Source organism: Sinocyclocheilus grahami, unplaced genomic scaffold, assembly GCF_001515645.1.
Source record: "Sinocyclocheilus grahami isolate Dianchi unplaced genomic scaffold, SAMN03320097.WGS_v1.1 scaffold7.1, whole genome shotgun sequence".
Taxonomy (NCBI): Eukaryota; Metazoa; Chordata; class Actinopteri; order Cypriniformes; family Cyprinidae; genus Sinocyclocheilus; species Sinocyclocheilus grahami.
Window position 1 is genome coordinate 1,235,669 of NW_015505186.1, and position 21,323 is coordinate 1,256,991.

The 21,323-nt window shown below is 36.8% G+C and overlaps 1 protein-coding gene across 1 annotated transcript in view; it reads right to left on the reverse strand.

The window, feature by feature from the left end:
• The window catches only part of LOC107589390 (roundabout homolog 2-like), a 91,208-nt gene that overhangs the window by 41,354 nt on the left and 28,531 nt on the right, over nt 1–21,323 (reverse strand). The window contains exons 3-6 of the mRNA XM_016277810.1: nt 10,088–10,245; nt 9,257–9,377; nt 7,898–8,036; nt 4,718–4,845 (exon numbers count right to left, since the gene is read on the reverse strand). Of these exons, the coding sequence (XP_016133296.1) occupies nt 4,718–4,845; nt 7,898–8,036; nt 9,257–9,377; nt 10,088–10,245 (546 nt within the window). The remainder of the gene's footprint in view (nt 1–4,717; nt 4,846–7,897; nt 8,037–9,256; nt 9,378–10,087; nt 10,246–21,323) is intronic.

A 21,323-nucleotide genomic window follows, 5' to 3' on the forward strand; every position in this document is an offset into this window, starting at 1 on the left:
TATTGTATTTTCAATTAGATAACCTGTTTTGTATTGATATTTTTCAGTACTGAATAAAATACACTTGAAAAGGCTAATTACAATGCTTTCTGGGATTATCTAACCCGGTGTGTATTAAACGTCTGGCTTTTCCACTGAATACAGAATGTTCTGACACACTTATCTGTCTTAGAAGTCTAAAACTTTAATTTTATAACTATGTTGCAAAATCCAAAATCTAGCTTTGCACTGTCTACATAGGCACCTACTGTGAAAAACAACAAAGTTGATTTCAAGAGTCTAAAATTAGCATGTTATTAACAACTTGAGTCTCTAATAAGCACACAGAAATTACACAGACACAAATATTAAGTATTGTATTTTCAATTAGATAACCTGTTTTGTATTGATATTTTTCAGTACTGAATAAAATACACTTGAAAAGGCTAATTGCAATGTGTAGCCTTGTACACTACTGTTCAAAAGTTTAGTTTAGCTTTTTTTTTTAAACAAGGACATAAAACATTGTCGCGATTTATTTATATCTATATAGATATATATAGATATATAGATATATATTTGAAATAACTGCTGTTCTTTTTATTATATTCATTCTATTAATCAAAATGAATACGTTTATGATGGTTTTCACTAAATTATTAAACAGCATTTTTCAATATGTTCAGCACTTATTAAAATAAGATACATTTAATGAGCAGCAAATCAGCATCTTAGAATGATTTCGGAAGGATCATGTGACACTGAAGATTGGAGTAATGATGCTGAAAATTCAGCATTTTCAAATAAAAGAATAAACTGCATTTTAAAATATTTTGAAATAGAAAACACCAACTGAAATTGTAATAATAGTTCACAGAATTGCTGTTTTTACTCACAAAAAAAATGCAGTCTTGGTGAGCATAAAAGACAGGAGAGATGAACAAAACAAGATTTCTTAAAAAGCTGCTTCCTTCCCATGTGAAAGAACAAAATCACAATTAGATCGCTTTAATATCTCCATTGTTTTCCCTATAGAGCAATGCAATTAAATGTAGATCATATTGAGATACTTGCATAAACCTCCAGCATTTTGGATTTTTAAAAGATTATAACATCTTCGTAAAACTGGAAATAACTGAGATTTGCCTTGAGCTGTTTATAACAAACCTGTGAGCAATAAAATCTTCCTTTAGGTAATATTTGCAACAGCTTTGACACTGGCTTCTGTGCCTAAAAATGCGCCTAGGTGGGCAGCTAACAAGGTTTTGGATGATATTCTTTGTCAAGCTAAAAAAAAAATACTTCAAAAACAGTTTGAGTAGCTCTGAAAGTACATTTCCCGAACTTTCAATTAAATGTAACTTATCCAAGACACAAATAACAAAAGAAAAAATAAAAGCACCAAAGACCCAAGTTGGAAATTGCTGTTTTTACTCACAAAAAAATGCAGTCTTGGTGAGCATAAAAGATAGGCGAGATGAACAAAACAAGATTTCTTAAAAAGCTGCTTCCTTCCCATGTGAAAGAACAAAATCACAATTAGATCGCTTTAATATCTCCATTGTTTTCCCTATAGAGCAATGCAATTAAATGTAGATCATATTGAGATACTTGCATAAACCTCCAGCATTTTTAAAAGATTATAACATCTTCGTAAAACAACTGAAATAACTGAGATTTGCCTTGAGCTGTTTATAACAAACCTGTGAGCAATAAAATCTTCCTTTAGGTAATATTTGCAACAGCTTTGACACTGGCTTCTGTGCCTAAAAATGCGCCTAGGTGGGCAGCTAACAAGGTTTTGGATGATATTCTTTGTCAAGCTAAAAAAAAAATACTTCAAAAACAGTTTGAGTAGCTCTGAAAGTACATTTCCCGAACTTTCAATTAAATGTAACTTATCCAAGACACAAATAACAAAAGAAAAAATAAAAGCACCAAAGACCCAAGTTGGGTTGTATGAAAACTACCACCCTGCAGGGAATGGTTTCTTTTTACCCCTTAAAAAGGAGCAGTACGCTCTTGCTTGCCTCTGAAAACATGTTCTTTCTTTCATTCTGTCTGTCTGTCAGTCAGTCTGGCTAACACTGAAGTGCTCCGTCAGCATCAGATATAGTTGTTTCCACTTGTGAAAAATCAGTGTTTTTCCTAGACAGAAATAACATATCTGGAAATGACTTCTCGGTCATATGTACTCCTTATTGTGCTTTAAGTTAAATACAGTTCTGACAACAAAAACAAAGCAAGTGGTATAAAATTTGAATTCTAAAAAAGCCAAAAGTGCAAGTATTTATTTTATGCTATTTATGAACACTTTCAAGGGTAAAACGTTTGTAGGCTTGGTGACTCCGCAAAGCTTCAAAGCCAAACCCAAGAGGTTTCTGCTGACAATACGGAGTTGTTCTAGCTAACTGAGTGGGCCACACTGCACAAAACCATTGTGGGAAAAAAATCTGTTCCAGATCCCTCTGATCTTCTAGAACTCACATCCACTGAGGCATTATGGGCACTGCAGAGGTACTGGTCAAGCTTTGGAGCAGAGGAGCTCTCTTTCAGTGTCTCTGTAATTTGATCACGTTTTTCTCATAGTCTGGAGTGAAAGGACAGAGGTCACTCCTGCACAGCGCTGGATAATGACCTTTTGTAACTCTCCTCAGTAAAGAACATCCAGAGCAGTCAAAACCCAGTCACATTTCAAAAGCCTCTGAAGTTTCAAATACCTGCGTTTTCTGTAGTTTTTAACAGTGAAAACCAGCTCTGCATATCCAAATTAATGAGCTGGACTAGAATAGAGACTCATTACTTCTGAGTGTAGAAGGGATAGTTCAACCAAAAATAAGAATTCTGTCATCATTCCAAACCTGTATGTCTTTCTTTGTTTTGCAAAAAACACAGAAGACGACATTTTCACAAATTTCTCTGTGCTTTTTTTGTCCATACAATGAAAGTCAGTGGGGTTAATTTATTTTCACTGAATGGACAAAATCAGTTTCTTCAAAATACCTTCTTTTGTGTTTTGGAGAAGAAATATACAACATGCCATGAGGGTGAATAAATGACAATTTTCATATTTGTGAACTGTCCCTTTAAGTGGGCAAAAAATGACATTTATTTATAAAGTTTTTTCTATGAAGTAAAAATGTATATAATGCAGTTAATATTACATGTAAAAGTGAATACATAAAAGTTAATATATTTTAAATTGTTGTTGTAAGTAAATTAATAAATCAAAACAAATTTAACGTCTCCCTCAATCTCATTTGCGTAAGAATTGTCACGTGACGAATCTGCATTTTGGTGGATAATAGACTTAACGGTAATGCTTGCCTGTTGTGTGGAATAAAATTATGTTCCGCGTTTTTAACAACATACACGAACTGCAGAGAAATCTGGAGACAATGAAAAACTCCCGATGAAGATATTAATGCCGTGCTTAATGATTCTGGACTCAGACAATCAGATAAAGGTGATCCACAGGACGCAGCCGGTCTAGCCGCACACTACTTTTATGCCGACCATTTACATCCAAATGTTATTTAATTTTCACAGAACACAACATTTAAATAGATTCTAGAATGAGACTAAATAAAAAGTGAGCACCTGATTGTGCATTAACTTGAATCAAGCCCAACAAATGTCTGTTTTAAAAACAGTGGATGAGTAATTCACTCCTTGATTTGCTTAATAAAAGCCTCCTTTGAGATCGTTTTGACAGACATGTTTATTGTGCATTTTAAACGTGTTTATTGCTAAGTTTAGTGTGGCAAAATAGAAGCGCAGCTGTAATTCGTGGGCAATGTATGTGGTTACCATGACAACCTCACGCACTTGCCACTGCTCTATGTGAATGTGAATATGTAGATTTACTATAGCAAAACAAAAATGTGTTTAAAAGTACGTCTGACCAAATCCACCGGTTCGGTTTGGCCCCCCCAAACTCAAACGTCAAGCTACGCCTATACTAAGCAGCTGGTTTTGATTTAAAAACTACAGATATGTGCAAGCACTTTCGAGTGATGATACAGCTATTTTAGTTGTTTCTACATGATATTAGAATAAACTAGTTGTAGAAGTCAGTGCTTTCAAAACAAGATAACAACTAGCAATTTCAGGTTTCGAAAAAACAACAACAGAGTCAAGTTGGAAAACTCATAACTATGCTAATTCCAACATGACATGAACAGGAATAAACTCATGTTATAGATTCCTTAGGCCTGACAGAGAAGCCTACAATGTTTCTACAAAGCTCTACTAATAATATTTCAGTTTCACTCACACGTTGAATCATCGTCCATCAGCTGTCAGGTGAAATCATTCATAGCAAGTGTGCTGCTATAAACATCTATTAAGTGTGTCGAATATTCTTAATGCGTGCATGTTCTCAAGCCCACAGTCATGTTTTATGAAGCAAGATGTGCCTCTAACCAGATGGAATTATGTTAATTGCATCTGGCAGCTTTAAATAAATGGCTGTTGCCATTGCACTTCACTCCTGTAATCAGCAAAATGCAAGGCCAGCACGTGTATGTGTGTGTGTGTGTGGGCTACGGCTAATACAATTCAGACTCGGTTGAGTGTGTGTGAGAAAGATGCTAAAGTCAGAGAGAAGAATATAATAGAATTAATGTCAAATCTGTCAGATGTGCTGCTGTGTGGACGTGTATGCGTATGTGTGTGTGTTTGAGAGAGTTACTGAGCTAAGCAGTCTCTGTGCGTCTGCAGAGTTGTTGTAACTCACCGTGGACCTGAAGTGTTCCGGATGCTTCGGCTTTGCCCACACTGTTCTCAGATAAACAGGTGTATGAGCCTTCATCTTCAGCCTTCACCTGAGTAAGACGCAGGCTGTTGTCGGCACGGATCTCAAACCTGCCAGGAAACACACACAGGCAATGAAGTTACTCTCTAGTTTGCCTATAAACAGAGTCCCACTGTTCTCTGCCAGCTGTATCAGCAAAGTTACGCTACATTGGATTTTAACACTGTAATGCTTCAGTGTGATTAACATCTGCTGCTAACAGTGTTCAATGAGTTTTTAACTTTGACAGACATATATTTTTTAAATTGCAGTATATTATTTACCTAAATAATTTAAAATATATATAAAAAAATATAAAAAAATATATCTGCAAAATATATTAAGTACTGTTTTGATACATATAAATAATATTTCAAATTAAAATGTAATTATTTTATCATTTAAAATAATATTTATTAATATAGTACATTAAAATTAATTTTTAATTCTAAAATTCTTCTATTATTTTTTTCAGTTTAAAGCATTACAAATATTTAATGCAATTAACGCAGGGGCGGAGCTAGGGTTGGCCACCCCACTCACAACATGCTGTTTCTGTCACTTTTTTGACAAGAAGTGCATTTATTCAGTCGCAGAATGTCTTTACGATCACTTCAAATGATAGACGATTCAGATGCGCACTCCACTTCACTTCGCCAGGAAACAGTACTGCGCTCGGAGCTCGTGCTCTTCAGTTGCATGCACAAAGGCGCCGGTGCGCGCTGTAGCCTGCCTGTATCATTTCATATCAAAGCAGGAAATAAACTATGAGCATGCAATGTCGTGGTCAGTTAAGTCTGTAAAACTGTGCACGCATGTAATATGTTATATTTGTTATATATGTTATATTTAAAGAACATGTCTCTGAAATGGTTTTCCTGGAGCAGCCCAGCACTGTCTCCCTCATTCACCCTTGATTCAACTCGTCAGTTCATTAGTAAGAGCAGTTTAGTGTTTGATAACTTGAATTCCAATTTCTGTATATTTCTGCTGAAGGGCACAGGTAAATATGAAATTTATCAAAATGGGTTTATGTGAAGATTGTTTTAAGTTCACTTAAATTAGTAAATTAAATTAAAGTTCGATTAATTAATTAATTTCGATTAAAAAATGTGTGATTAATTAGTTAATTATTTTAATCGATTGATAGTACTAATATATATATATATATAAGGGCTGTCAGTCGATTAAAATGTTTAATCTAATTAATTACATGATGTTTCGATTAACTAATCGCAAAATAAATTTGACTGTGAAAATACCCACAAAAGATTATTTAAAGCTATTTTTGTGTTAAATGAGAAAGTATCAAGTAGACATTACAAATTTTAGCTTTAGAAAGAAATATTTTACTTGATTCAGCATAAAATGTATTACACATAAACATTTAGGCTGCAACGGCCTAACATAAACTATGGAACATAAAAGAAGTTAATATTACACTGGTAACCAAAACAGCTTTGTACCAACAGCCTTCAAAATACCTTATTTTATGTACCACAAAAGAAAGGTTTGAAACAACATGGGTTTATGTGAAGATTGTTTTAAGTTCACTTAAATTAGTGAATTAAATTAAAGTTCGATTAATTAATTAATTTCGATTAAAAAATGTGTGATTAATTAGTTAATTATTTTAATCGATTGATAGTACTAATATATATATATATATATAAGGGCTGTCAGTCGATTAAAATGTTTAATCTAATTAATTACATGATGTTTCGATTAACTAATCGCAAAATAAATTTGACTGTGAAAATACCCACAAAAGATTATTTAAAGCTATTTTTGTGTTAAATGAGAAAGTATCAAGTAGACATTACAAATTTTAGCTTTAGAAAGAAATATTTTACTTGATTCAGCATAAAATGTATTACACATAAACATTTAGGCTGCAACGGCCTAACATAAACTATGGAACATAAAAGAAGTTAATATTACACTGGTAACCAAAACAGCTTTGTACCAACAGCCTTCAAAATACCTTATTTTATGTACCACAAAAGAAAGGTTTGAAACAACATGTGGGTGAGTAAACGATGACAGAATAAAATAAAAAAGTTTTTATTTTGGTTATTATTATTAAAAAAACTTTTTAATGAAATGATTCACTAACTAACAAACTAAATCTGCCAGCAGGTGGCGGTGACTCAAAATGTCTTTATGAGTCTTTCATTCGATTCGTTCAAACGGCTGATTCATTCAAGAATGAAGTAAACGGCTCTCTTTATGAATGGGCCTTTGAATCATTGATTCACACGATTCTTTCAAAACGCCAATTCATTCAGAAACTAAACACTATGCTGCTTGGAGACGTGGCTTTAAAGATAATATGTTCTCTGCAAAATTGAGCAAAAACACATAATATTGTGTTTAAAATATAACACAATATTAACTTCTTATTTACTGAACTGAAATGTATAAAATCACATTTAAGCTCGTGATATTCAGGACAAAATCAGCACTCCTGTGATATTGCTCTCGCTGCTCATGTGATATCATGTGATATGTGATATATATATATATAAATATGAGACAAAACTTATACAGGGGCATATTTTTGCACCAATATCTTGAATTTTAGGGCAAGTTGTTGCCCTGCATCATATTTGTCAACAGTCAACTATATAAAATATAAGATGACGTACAGGTCTGGGGCGGGGCCAGTGCATTAACTGCGTTAAAATATTTTAATCACGTTATTTTTTCATAACTAATTAATTAAGTTAACGCGTTAAACTGACAGTCCTTATATATATATATTTATATATATACTGTATATACACACACACACACATACATGTATACATACATATAAACAATATTGAAATTTGAAATGGAATTATTTTATTAAAATTATATTTATTTATAGAATACATATTGTTATTATAAAAATGTTATAATTTATATGCATTTTATTACTTTAATGCTTTATTATAATAATTGCAATTATATTTATTTATATAATACATAATAATAATAATAATAATAATTATTATTATTACTACTAGGAGTCTTATTCATACTTTCAATATAAAATTATTAATTTTGTTTTAAATTTTTAATTCATTAACTTTTGTCTTTGCTAATGCCACCATTTTATTGCTTCTAATTGAGTCTCACCTTCCCCGAGGCAGTTCTCCTTCCTCTTTCCTCCAGCGTATGGTGGGAGTGGGGTCTCCCTGAACCTCACACTGAAAATCCACTGCATCATCAGCTAGGACCACCTGATTCACAGGTCTGCGTACAAACATGGGCCGCTCTACAGGAGAAAGAATTCCCAGAAAGATTCCCAGAGAGATCAATGTGAGAGAGGAAGAGACCAAAACAATTTCTGGAATCTATTTAAAAAAATTGAAAGCCCCAAATCAGACACATTCCTCCAGAGCGGCACAGTCTGGAGGTCTTACTTTAAAACTCTTTACCAAAAACTTGAACCAGACCTCAACCAGCCCCAAACAAAAACAAAGAGAAAACTAGAAGATTTAAAGAAAACAATAAAAAATTACCAAAACCCACTGGACATGATTATAACAACATCAGAAATAACAGAGCACATAAAAAATCTCAACTTAAAGAAGGCATGTGGACAAGACAACATCAGCAATGAAATGCTCAAAATCAGCAGCCCTTACATAATTCAAGCTCTGGCAAAATTATTCAATCTGATCTTATCCTCTGGTGACTTCCCTGAGGCCTGGTCTGAAGGACTGATCACACCTATATACAAAAAAGGAGATAAATTTGATCCCAGTAATTACCACGGCATTAGTGTGGGCAGTAACCTAGCAAAGCTTTTCTGCAATATAATAAACAGCCGCATAGTGACATTCCTCACAAGACACAACATCCTAAATAAATCACAGATTGGCTTTTTACCAAAACAACATACATTCGACCACATCTATTCTCTCCATACATCCTCTCCAAATACAGATTAAGTAACCATGATTTAGAAATAGAGAGAGGAAGACATAGACAAACATGGACAGAGCAAGAGCAGAGGATCTGTAGACACTGTGATCTACAGCAAATAGAGAACGAGAAATACTTTCTGCTGATCTGTCCTAAATATCACAATATGAGGGGAACATTTCGCCCCAGATTTGAAGCCCTGATCCCATCATTTACTGAACTTAGTGATACTGAGAAAATGCCCTTTTTACTTGGAGAAGATGACAACACAGCTGCACTAGCTGCTAAATATGTATTAACCATTCACAATGTTAGGTGTTAAACATGATTAAATCAATACTGACTTACTTTATCTTTTCATTTGTTTAGATGTATTTTATTTATTATTATTTATGTTGTTATTTATGTTGTTGTTATATACTGTATATGTTAATGCTTTGGCAACATTGTGTTACACAGTCATGCTAATAAAGCTTAATTGAATTGAATTGAATTGAATTGAATTGAATTGAATTGAATTGAATTTAGAGAAAAAATCTATAGGATAAAGTAGAATTACAAACCTACCAAACACTACAAGCTCAGCAGGGTCACTGTCCTTCTCTCCAACCATATTAGTGCCGACACACACATACATTCCTGCATCGCTCTTCCTTGTGTTTGAGATCATCAGCTTCCCTCCACGGATCTGTAAGGAAAAGCACACGATGATCCGTCAGGAGTATGCATTTATAAAACACCTAAGAGAAAAAGACACTAAAATCTGAGTTGGTCCCCACAGGAAGCCAAATATGTTGTGATATTTTATGAACATGGTTTCTGGGCTCCAGAAAAACATAAATACTAAAGCAAAAGCCAGTTTGGTAGTTTATGAAACACTTGACACAAAGAGCACGACCAAACTGATACATTTAGTAAAAGTGCTTTAATAGCCCATTTAGTTGAGTGGCTGATAAGAGAGTCCTAGACAGACAATGAGAGAGAGAGAGACACAAACAAAGGGACAGAGTTGTAATGTTGAGAGAACAGAGAGATATATAAATATATTTTCCTATTTGCTAGTTTGTGCATGTTTGTGCAAGTTATTAAAGGAACACTCCACTATTTTTGAAAATAGGCTCATTTTCCAACTCCCCTAGAGTTAAACAGTTGAGTTTTACCATTTTCGAATCCATTCAGCCGATCTCCGGGTCTGGCGGTAGCACTTTTAGCTGTAGCTTAGCATAGATCATTGAATCTGATTAGACCGTTAGCATCTCGCTCAAAAATGACCAAAGAGTTTCTATATTTTTCCTATTTAAAACTTGACTCTTCTGTAGTTACAAGGAGTGCAGAGGAGAGGAGAGGAGAGGAGAGGAGAGGAAAGGAAAGGAGAGGAAAGGAAAGGAAGAAATTCACCGTTATCCTCTCGTCCTTGTCATTCACTTTCACATTGTTCCTCTTCCAGGAGATAGTGGGTTCTGGGTGGCCCCGTGGAGGGATGCACTCCATCACTGCCGGCTCCCCTGCTGCTACCACCACATCACTGGGGGTCTGTCGAAAATCATCACGGAGAACTGAAGAAACAGGGAGAAAAGACAGAAATAATCAGCAACTGGGACTGGTAATCAGTATAAACATAACTCCACAAACAGCTACACTTTGCAGTGCTATGCAGCAGGATTTTGGGATATTAGTTTAGTGCCATGCAATCATTTTGTTAGTTGGCTTTCCTGGTTTAATTTGTTTGCAATGTTGTCCTGTTCTCCCCCTGGTCTTAATTTGCTCACTGTCCATGTTGGCCTAATAAATAATGCATTGTTTCCTCTAACACATGACTATGAATAATTAAATCAGTTAGACACTGGCAAAAATCACCCTTCTTTTGTTACTGATACTGGCAAAAAATTTCGCAAACAGAACACAAAAATGACAGTGTGCGCCAAAACACAGACTACAGCACATGCAAACGCAAAAACGGCAACATAGGCAATAACCAGCAACACAAATATCCTTCAATCAACCTTCCTGCACCTTTGGGGCTGATGAAATCAGTTCCCCTCTCGATCTGAATTTCCATTTTATTGCCATTTATCAGATTCCTTAGTGTAAAGCCAATACTTTAATCTGACCAGTGCTCTATCAACCCCTCTAAATCGTTCTGCAGCTGCACGTTTCCAATTGGTGTTTGTGGCCCAGAGCGAAAGGTTTGCATTCAGATATAGAGCGCATGAAGTGGAAGGCTTTCGATATTGCACTGGATCAGATCCAAAAGTGAACCAAACTACGACTCTCAACAGACAGCAAATAAATCCACTTAAATAGGACCCTGTTTTAATCGGCAAGCCATGAGAGAAGGAAATTTAAAAGTTCCCTTTATAGCCAGAGGGAACAGACTGAACTCGAACACTAAAACAGGCAGCAGACACTAAATAGTGCCTGAAGAAATTCTGCTTGCAAAATCATATTGTATTTTTTTCTTATCTTGATAAATCAGCAATTTCTCCTTTTCATTCACTAATAATTGCTCACTGCTTATTCACATAAAAATAGTTTCCATTTCAATTTCAGTCAGTTTCACAAAATGAGAAATTAATAGAAGCCTGTTTCAGAATAAAAAATAAATAATTTTTTTCCTCACAAAAAAGTCAGAATTCTAAGTTCATTCTGAGTTTACATCTCACAATTCCATACAGGGTATACCATACAACCTCTGAAGTACAATAACTCTTCAAATTTATCCAAGGCCCAAGGATGCTCAAGGCCAATAGAAAAACAACAGAGCATTTTCATACAGAACATTTTGTTGCAGAATCTATCCACACAGAATCTAACTCAGATATGCTAACAAAGACATACTGTATAAATTATTTCTTATTGAAAAAAGAACAGACTCAAACACTGGGATAAATAAATAAATAAATAAACAAATAATTCTACACATTATGCTCTATGATCAGGCAATACAGGTCCCAGGTCAGCAGTACAGTTCTCTTATATTTAATTAATGTACCTTCACAAACAAGAATCTCTATTCACTGCCTAATTCACTCTCTTTTTGACACTGTTTCTCCTATCTGCCCCCTTTCTGGTTTTGTCCTTTTCTCTTGACTGACCTGAACCTCTCCAAATTCTGTAATCCAACCGAACTGACAGAGGTCTGATAACAGTCCGAAGGCAGTCATTTCTCTCTCTTCCCATCCAGCTTTTTCACACTCTCTCTCGACCAGACCACTTCACACGTCTCCTCAAAATCACACAATATGAAAAATTTGAAGACTTAGAGAACTTTTTTGTTTTAGTTGAAACTGACATATCAGAAGTGTTACATAAACATTCAGAGCATAAAGACAAGATTTCAGAAGCTGCGGAGGTTGAGCTTTACGCCATAATTTGCACATCAAGCCCTAAAGATGATTCATTAATTATAGAGAGATGATGGGGTAAAAATTTAGCATATTAAAATAGTCCAAGTGGTGGTATCAATGATTCTTTCAAAAATGTTCTCAAAACATTCTAGAAAGCACTTGTGGGTTTAGTTCCAGTATATTAAATTCATTTAGAAGCAGTTTGTATCTAAAGTCAACATAAATAATACTATCTTACAAATATTAATATTATGAATTATTTATTGATATTATAAATATTTAAATTTTATTAAATGTTTTTAATTTTTGAAAATTAACGAAAATATCCACAAGTGATTCAGGTCCATATATATTGTATATAATAAATTACACTTTCACAATCCCACTGTCCTTAAAATGATCCCATTACACCTTAGCATTTTAAGATAAACGCGTATGAGTGTTATGAGTACAAAGTACAAAATCTATCATTGTCATGCACATAATAGATTGACGGCACCACAGTCAAGGTTTGCGGCTTGGGGACACCGGCTGTCCTTCAGCACCACGAGCGGTTAGTGCGAGTTTGATGCTATCTCAAGGTCCCTAATCCCTCTCGATGAGCAGAGGAACCGGAGTGTTTCTGCGGTGGGTCCTCGAGATTAGAGTCACAAATCTTTAGAGGCGCTATGGATCGATATAATGCGAGATTTAATATAGCCAAACAGACTGAAAAGCCACGGATGGACAAAAAAACAGCCGGGCACCAGCTGGAATCAAATTTGTTTCTGACTATTAATTATGGGTGAGAATTAATTGGTGCATAGGATGTGTTTACGTGGGTGTAAATGAATCAGCGTGTACGCTTTTACTTTAGGATGGATAATGTACGGCCATTACGTCTAAATTACTGCGTTAATGTCACTACAATGTCATCGCGGCGGGCGGGAGAGTTGGGTTTGATGAATGAAGCTCTCCGAGTGTGTGCTAGTGAATATATATTGTTGATGAATCCAAAGCAGGACAACAGAACAGGCAGATATTAGTGTTAGCTATTGGGGCGCCCCTCTTTGCACCTCTAATGGATGTCTGTCAGCTGCTGCTGTTTTAATTTCCTTCCCTTCAAATGTATGCGATGGAGTGGCGTCAGGCTTGAATATACATTACACTTCATGAGGATGTCATGGTGAATGATGGCGGCATTCCTGCTTGACAAACATGAGTGTAATTGGATGTCTACTGATGTCGCATTTTGAAATAGGAAAAACCAAAGCCAGTTGTGGCAATCACATTTCATTAAAGGGATAGTTCACATAAAAATAATAATTCTGTCATTAATTCCCCACCCTCTTGTTGTTCCAAACCCGTAAGACCTTTGTTCATCTTTGGAACACAAATTAGGATATTTTTGATAAAATCTGAGAGCTTTCTGACTCTGCATAAACAGCAACGCAACCACCACGTTCAAGGCCCAGAAAGGTAGTAAGGACATCATTAAAATAGTCCATGTGACATCAGTGGTTCAACTGTAATTTTCTGAAGCTAAGAGAATAATTTTTGTATGCAAAGAAAACAAAAATAATGACTTTATTCAACAATTTATTCTCTCCCACGTCAGTCTTCGACACGTGTTCATGAAAGTAAAACTTCAAAAAGTTGCAAGTCTTCCACTTCCACATGTCAAAATCTTCAGACATGTTTACGAAGACTGTTTTATGTTCAGTGTGCATCGTCTTCTGCTTTTAAACAAGGCGCAGCGCATCCGGGTTCTACGTCAGAATGCAGATTCCTATTTTAACAATTCTTATTTCCTTTCTGGGCCTTGAACGTGTCAGTTGCGTTGCTGTCTATGCAGGGTCAGAAAGCTCTCGGATTTCTTACGAAGATGAACGAAGGTCTTAAGTGTTTGGAACGACTTGAGGGTGAGTAATTAATGACATTATATAAATATATAAATATATATATATATATATATATATATATATATATATATACTGTATATATTAGTGTTGTCACGGTACCTCAATTTCAGTATTCGGTACCAATATCAGTGAAAATCCACGGTTCTCGGTACCAATTCTCTCCCACGTCAGTCTTCAACACGTGTTCATGAAAGTAAAACTTCAAAAAGTTGCAAGTCTTCCACTTCCACATGTCAAAATCTTCAGACATGTTTACGAAGACTGTTTTATGTTCAGTGTGCATCGTCTTCTGCTTGTAAACAAGGCGCAGCGCATCCGGGTTCTACGTCAGAATGCAGATTCCTATTTTAACAATTCTTATTACCTTTCTGGGCCTTGAACGTGTCAGTTGCGTTGCTGTCTATGCAGGGTCAGAAAGCTCTCGGATTTCTTACGAAGATGAACGAAGGTCTTAAGTGTTTGGAACGACTTGAGGGTGAGTAATTAATGACATTATATAAATATATAAATATATATATATATATATATATATATACACTGTATATATTAGTGTTGTCACGGTACCACAATTTCAGTATTCGGTACCAATATCAGTGAAAATCCACGGTTCTCGGTACCAATTTCGGTACCAAAGCTAAACACAAAAACATGCTAATTGAAACAACATTATTTTTTATTAATAACGTTAAACAAAAATAAAACGCACAAAATCAATGCCATTCTTTATACTTATTTAAAATTGTGTTTCAAGTTTTTCCACAAATAATAAAAGTATGAAAAAAGTAAACAAGTTTCATCCAAAAGTTTTTGTCATATTTCTGCTGCTGCTGAAAAACAACTGTTGTCTGTTTTAGAGTTTGCTGGTGTGTTTCATGATCTTCCTCAGCCTGCAGCTGTAAAAGGAAAATATAATATACTTAAGTAAAGCAATATCAATAGATCATTGACACCAGCTAAAATATAACTTTTCAGTGAATAACAAACCTCAGCTTTTATAATAAATTTAGATAAGATTACATGTATTAAGTGCATATCCAATAGATGTAAACGCACTGCAGTCCACTTCAATTACCTCCCTCGGCTGCCACTATAGTTGCATTCTGTGGGGCATGGCTAATGAATCCCCAGACCTGCAACCTTTCCCCTCTCAAAAATCAATTCTTCATCCCCGGTCCTTCATTAATTTTAAAGTCGGATCTCTGACACTGTAATGTATCCCTTAAAACCGCCAGCATACGACTCTGCTGGGGGCTTTCACTTGCATCCAGCGCAGCTGTCTATTCAGTAATGAGTCTGTTTGTTTGAGTCACTAAGCGGCAAGTGAAAGGCTTTACGAAATCAATTCAAAAGCAGAGACTGGTTTGTTTGAGGTCTTTTTCAGCATTACAACCAGTTTGGATTGCTGAAATGTGCAATCCAATATGACCACAGGTTGTTTTTATGTTTTTCCGAGACCTTTTTTAGCTTTAAAAAAGCAGAAGTTTAGACTAAACGCACGAATGCATCCAATTAGCAATCATTCACACCTAATGAAACGGTTTACCGTCAAGCGTGATCAGGCACTCAAAAGCATGTTACTTTGTTGCCTGAAAGCGTGTGTTTTACGAGCCCTCATGAATAAAATCTAATATTCAAATGTACGAGGAGAAATGACAAATGGCTCTCTCTCAGTGATGAAAGGTTTATGTTCGCAGGGGCGCTTTCAGCATTTGAGTTGGTCATCTGTCAATCTGTCCTGTCCGCATGAAGCGATCCGTCACATGCTCAGACATACACATAGACAAGTGCATGCTGAAGATGGCTTGATCGTTGCGATGCATTAATCTTATTAAATTCGGGTCAGGAAATCACAAATCGTGTCAATATCAGTTTTACAAGTGCTAATCCACGTGCCTCGATATTAAAAATCTGCACCGCTCCTTCCAAGGTGAATTTGATTTACGGATGCACAGGTGCCCAATGATGCATCTTACATGTTTATGATTACATACTATTTAATTAATCTCACTCCATTCGAGCTATGTCTGTTTAGCATGCGTAATCAGGTGAACAGGTGGTAGTTGACTGGCAGGCTATTGATTTATCTGATTGATGAGGTATAATGCTAATCATTATCTGTGTGTGTGGACATATGGAGAGCTTTAGGCCTGTCCGCTGGCCCCTCAATCCTCTCATCTTCTTTAAATGACCACATTTGTCCTCCAGCCCCCTGGATGTCCACTTATCCACAACAGACCACCCCACACCAGGGCAGACCTGAGGCAGGAAAAGGGAAAAAATCTTCCACTCAGACAGACACCCACCACCACTAAGAAAAGCCCTCAGGGACTCTCGGGATTTGAAAGAAATCTTTTATACTGTAAAAACAATATTTTGAAAAATTATTACAATTTAAAATAGCCATTTTCGATATTAATATTTTTTAAATGTAATTTATTCCTGTGATGACAAAGCGGAATTTTTAGCAGCCATTACTCTAGTTTTTAATGTCACATGTCATGCTGATTTGGTTTTTAAGAAACATTTCTTACTATCATCAATGTTGAAAACAGTTGTGCTTAATTTTGTTGAAACTGTGACACCTTTTTTCAGTATTTTTTGATAAGTAGACAAGAAAAGCATTTATTTGAAACAGAAATGTTTTATAACATTAGGGCCTTTCGCACCGCAGGAACCTTTTCATAGTACCAGAACTAATTGTGGAACTACCCACTTTTCGGCGTGTTCGCACCGCCGGAACTGGGAGCGATTTTAGTACCGGACTGCCTTTTTCGAGAACCAAATTAGCTCCTACTCCAGAGCATGGTCTAACCCGCACAACTGGTACTAATCGTGACGTAAGTAGACATTGATTGGCCAAACGCGTACGAAAACACCCTCACCCGCCATGATTTAAAACGCCGTGTAAAGTGCATGCTGAAGATGGCTTCATCGAAGCAGACATGGGCTGTAATCTCAGCGCGTGATCGTTGCGATGCATTAATCTTATTAAATTCGGGTCAGGAAATCACGAATCGTGTCAATATCAGTTTTACAAGTGCTAATCCACGTGCCTCGATATTAAAAATCTGCACCGCTCCGTCCAAGGTGAATTTGATTTACGGATGCACAGGTGCCCAATGATGCATCTTACATGTTTATGATTACATACTATTTAATTAATCTCACTCCATTCGAGCTATGTCTGTTTAGCATGCGTAATCAGGTGAACAGGTGGTAGTTGACTGGCAGGCTATTGATTTATCTGATTGATGAGGTATAATGCTAATCATTATCTGTGTGTGTGGACATATGGAGAGCTTTAGGCCTGTCCGCTGGCCCCTCAATCCTCTCATCTTCTTTAAATGGCCACATTTGTCCTCCAGCCCCCTGGATGTCCACTTATCCACAACAGACCACCCCACACCAGGGCAGACCTGAGGCAGGAAAAGGGAAAAAATCTTCCACTCAGACAGACACCCACCACCACTAAGAAAAGCCCTCAGGGACTTTCGGGATTTGAAAGAAATCTTTTATACTGTAAAAACAATATTTTGAAAAATTATTACAATTTAAAATAGCCATTTTCGATATTAATATTTTTTAAATGTAATTTATTCCTGTGATGACAAAGCGGAATTTTTAGCAGCCATTACTCTAGTTTTTAATGTCACATGTCATGCTGATTTGGTTTTTAAGAAACATTTCTTACTATCATCAATGTTGAAAACAGTTGTGCTTAATTTTGTTGAAACTGTGACACCTTTTTTCAGTATTTTTTGATAAGTAGACAAGAAAAGCATTTATTTGAAACAGAAATGTTTTATAACATTAGGGCCTTTCGCACCGCAGGAACCTTTTCATAGTACCAGAACTAATTGTGGAACTACCCACTTTTCGGCGTGTTCGCACCGCCGGAACTGGGAGCGATTTTAGTACCGGACTGCCTTTTTCGAGAACCAAATTAGCTCCTACTCCAGAGCATGGTCTAACCCGCACAACTGGTACTAATCGTGACGTAAGTAGACATTGATTGGCCAAACGCGTACGAAAACACCCTCACCCGCCATGATTTAAAACGCCGTGTAAACATACTGTAAACATTGTCAACTTATTTCTCAAGTATGGAGAACAGCGATAGATGGACGGACGCTGAAGTGCAGGCACTTGTAGCAAATGTAGCACTGCCAGTTGTCGTTGGAGATTCTTAGTCCTCCTTTCCGTTCTTTCAATCGCTTTACGTATACGTCGACTTTCCATGTCCATTATTGTGAAACCCACGAGACACAACAAACACATAGCTCCGAACACAGTGTCCTCCATCCTCCTGTTGTTAACGTAGTTCTGTTTCTGTTGTTGAACACCGCGCGCAAATGATGTCGCTGTCGACCGGCTTACGTCACTTCTTAGTAAACACTCTCGGTGCGAAAGCAACCCTTTAAATGGTACTGGGAAATAGTTCACGCAAAATCGCCCCAGTACTTTAGTACCGTACATTTAGTTCTGGAACTAAAGCGGTGCGAAAGGGCCTAATATAAATTTATTTAATGTCACATTTGATAAATGTACCGCTTCTTGGGCAAAAAAAGTATTATTTGCCCATTATTTAATCTTACTGATGCCAAACTTTTGATCTGTAGTGTATGTATAGATCACATAAGGTGCGTCCCAAATCGCGTACTAATGCACTACTCTATGACTTTTTGTAGTATTAATAGTGTGAGTTGTGCGTTCACACTGAAAATTCCAAAAAGAAAAAGTGTACTTTAAATACCCGGATGACGAACTTATGGCACTTTTCCACTACGTGGTATGACTCGGCTCGGCACGGCTCAGTACGGCACGGCTTGACTCAGTTTGCGTTTCCACTGCAGTTTAGTACCTCTTTAGAGTGGATGGGATTATTCACATGTCGTTATAGTCTACTGCCGCGACTCCTGAAAAAACTTTAATTTCACGTTGCCCCATCAAGCTCTAGCTGGACCCACTCCTCTGCTATCAACGAGAGGAACGTCTGTACTTCCTCAACAGACCACGAAACAGCCATTTTTTGGTTTTTAAAAAAATGTGCACTCGTTCAAAACAGTTGCGTTTGATCCTTCCGGCTGTGCTGATTTAAATCTAGCGGTTCTGTTGTGTTTGTGTCGCAAGTTCAGTGACGCAGGTAGTGACGATTCTCTCCGGCCAATCAGTGATCAGCAGAGTTTACACGTCACGTTTTGGTAACGGTACGGTTCACTTGGGACCTCAACCGAGGTGGTACTAAAAAAAGTACCAGGTACCAGGTACTGTACCCAGTGGAAAACCCCCCAAAAGTGAACTGTACCAAACCGTACCGTGCCATACCATGCAGTGGAAAAGCGCCATTAAATAACCAAAACAATTAAGTGTGGAATGTTATTCGTGCACTCAACTATCGCAGCTTTAAAGGGTTAGTTCACCCAAAAATTAAAATTCTGTCATTAATTACTCACCCTTATGTCGTTCCAAACCCGTAAGACCTCTGTTCAACTTTGGAACACAAATTAAGATATTTTTGATGGAATCTGAGAGCTCTCTGACCCTCCATAGATGGCAATGTTACCACGATCAACGCACAGAAACGTAGCAAGGACATCGGTAAAATAGTCAGGGGTTCAACCGTAATTTTACAAAGCTACGAGAATACTTTTTAGTGTGTAAATTGGGATGCAGTTATAGATAGACTAAGAGCTTGAAATGCTGCATTTGGTGCATAAAATTGTACAGACTTTTTTACAAGGAACCTGAAGAAACATGCAAACATATTCATAAAAATATGTCCTGGGAAAAAGATGGGTCCTCAAGGGCAGCCAAGTATTGGCTGAAAATATTATAGTGAGATATTTAAGCTGTAAGTTTCTCATGTATGAGTGTATGAGTGATTTCCTTCTGTTCTCTGTAGTGATTTGTGGACGCCACTAAGAGTTCCCTTGTGGAGTCAACACAATCACAGCAGCTTTGAGAAAGAGTACTTCTCTTGAATACACCTGCCTCTGGCCCACATGAAAGGACATCTCAATACCTTCCTCCAAATCTCTGGATAGATGCGGCTAAGCCTCTGCCCTGCAGTCAGTTATGGCAGGAAACAATATATCAGACCAGCCCAAAACTGCAAGCAAAAGAACCCAAAGAACTTGTGACATTTTGAGGAATTTAAACTCTAATCTTTTCTGCCATCAATGACACTTCAGAGGATAAGAGGATCTAGATCAGGTTTCACATCTTCTGGCTATGAGATGCCATGGCAGCTTGGAAGAGGTTGGATTTCAGAGGTCTTCTGCAGTCACGTTAGCATCAGTATGGCCCGTTGCCGAACACATCTGTTGCGGTCGATGGACCCACGGGCTGGACCGGCTCGTGACGGGGGGGCGCGAAGAGGGGTGGAGAGGTAACAGGGGAGTTGGGGGTTGGATCTGATGCTCGAGGCACGTGCAGCTTGGACATCTGTCCCTCTTTCCTACCCCCACCAGCTAACATCCCCAAAAATACACACTGTAGTGTGCGCGCACACACACACAGCGAACTGCTGCCTTCGACGTTTCATCATCCCAAACCCCGATAGGATCAAAAAGGCCTCTCCAGATATAATGAGTCCGGTGCGAGCATAGGGGAGAAGCCCAGACTGATATTGCCTTGGGGACAGTGGGAAATCAACGCTGCTTGTACACCATACTCACTTTTTTCAGTCTCTTTCGGCTTTTGTTTGCAGTGGCATTAGCATGTGCGTGTTTGTCATCATCTTGACGTTCATTTAGATGCTGTCTCTGCTGCTTAGCCATCACCTGAGTCCTGTTAGAACACAACAGCTGGGATGCCTCACTCTCTCCGTCTCTCTCTTTCACAGCTGATTGATGAAAAGCATCTGGAAGCACTGATGTGGTGACTATGTACGAAAAATAATTTCCTCCATGTGTGAGTAACGCTCTGACCCACCAGGCTATTCAGGTACCGTCACAGCTTAATGGCTAAAAGTATATTAAACAGGACAAACAACCCAAGTGAAAAGGTTTAAAGCTAAATTACCAATTTTGTGCGGCTTCATTGATCAGCCCAAAAAGATGAACAATTTCTGAGAATTTTAGTATAAATTGAAAAAATTGACGTAAAGCTAAACACAAATAAGCAGTTGAAAAATTTTCTACATAAATAGTATCTGCTGTATAAGCAAACAAACAAGCAACTTAATAAATATAATTAGCAAAATAATAAAATGACAAAATACTTAACTAAACAAACAAAAAAGAAAGCACTTATTTGTTGTGTGTATATATATATATATATATATAATATCTGCAATAAAAAGATACAAAAACAAGTAAATAATAAATAAGTAACTTGTAAGTAAATACGCAAGAAAGAAAAAAACTTTCTAAATAAATAAATGTT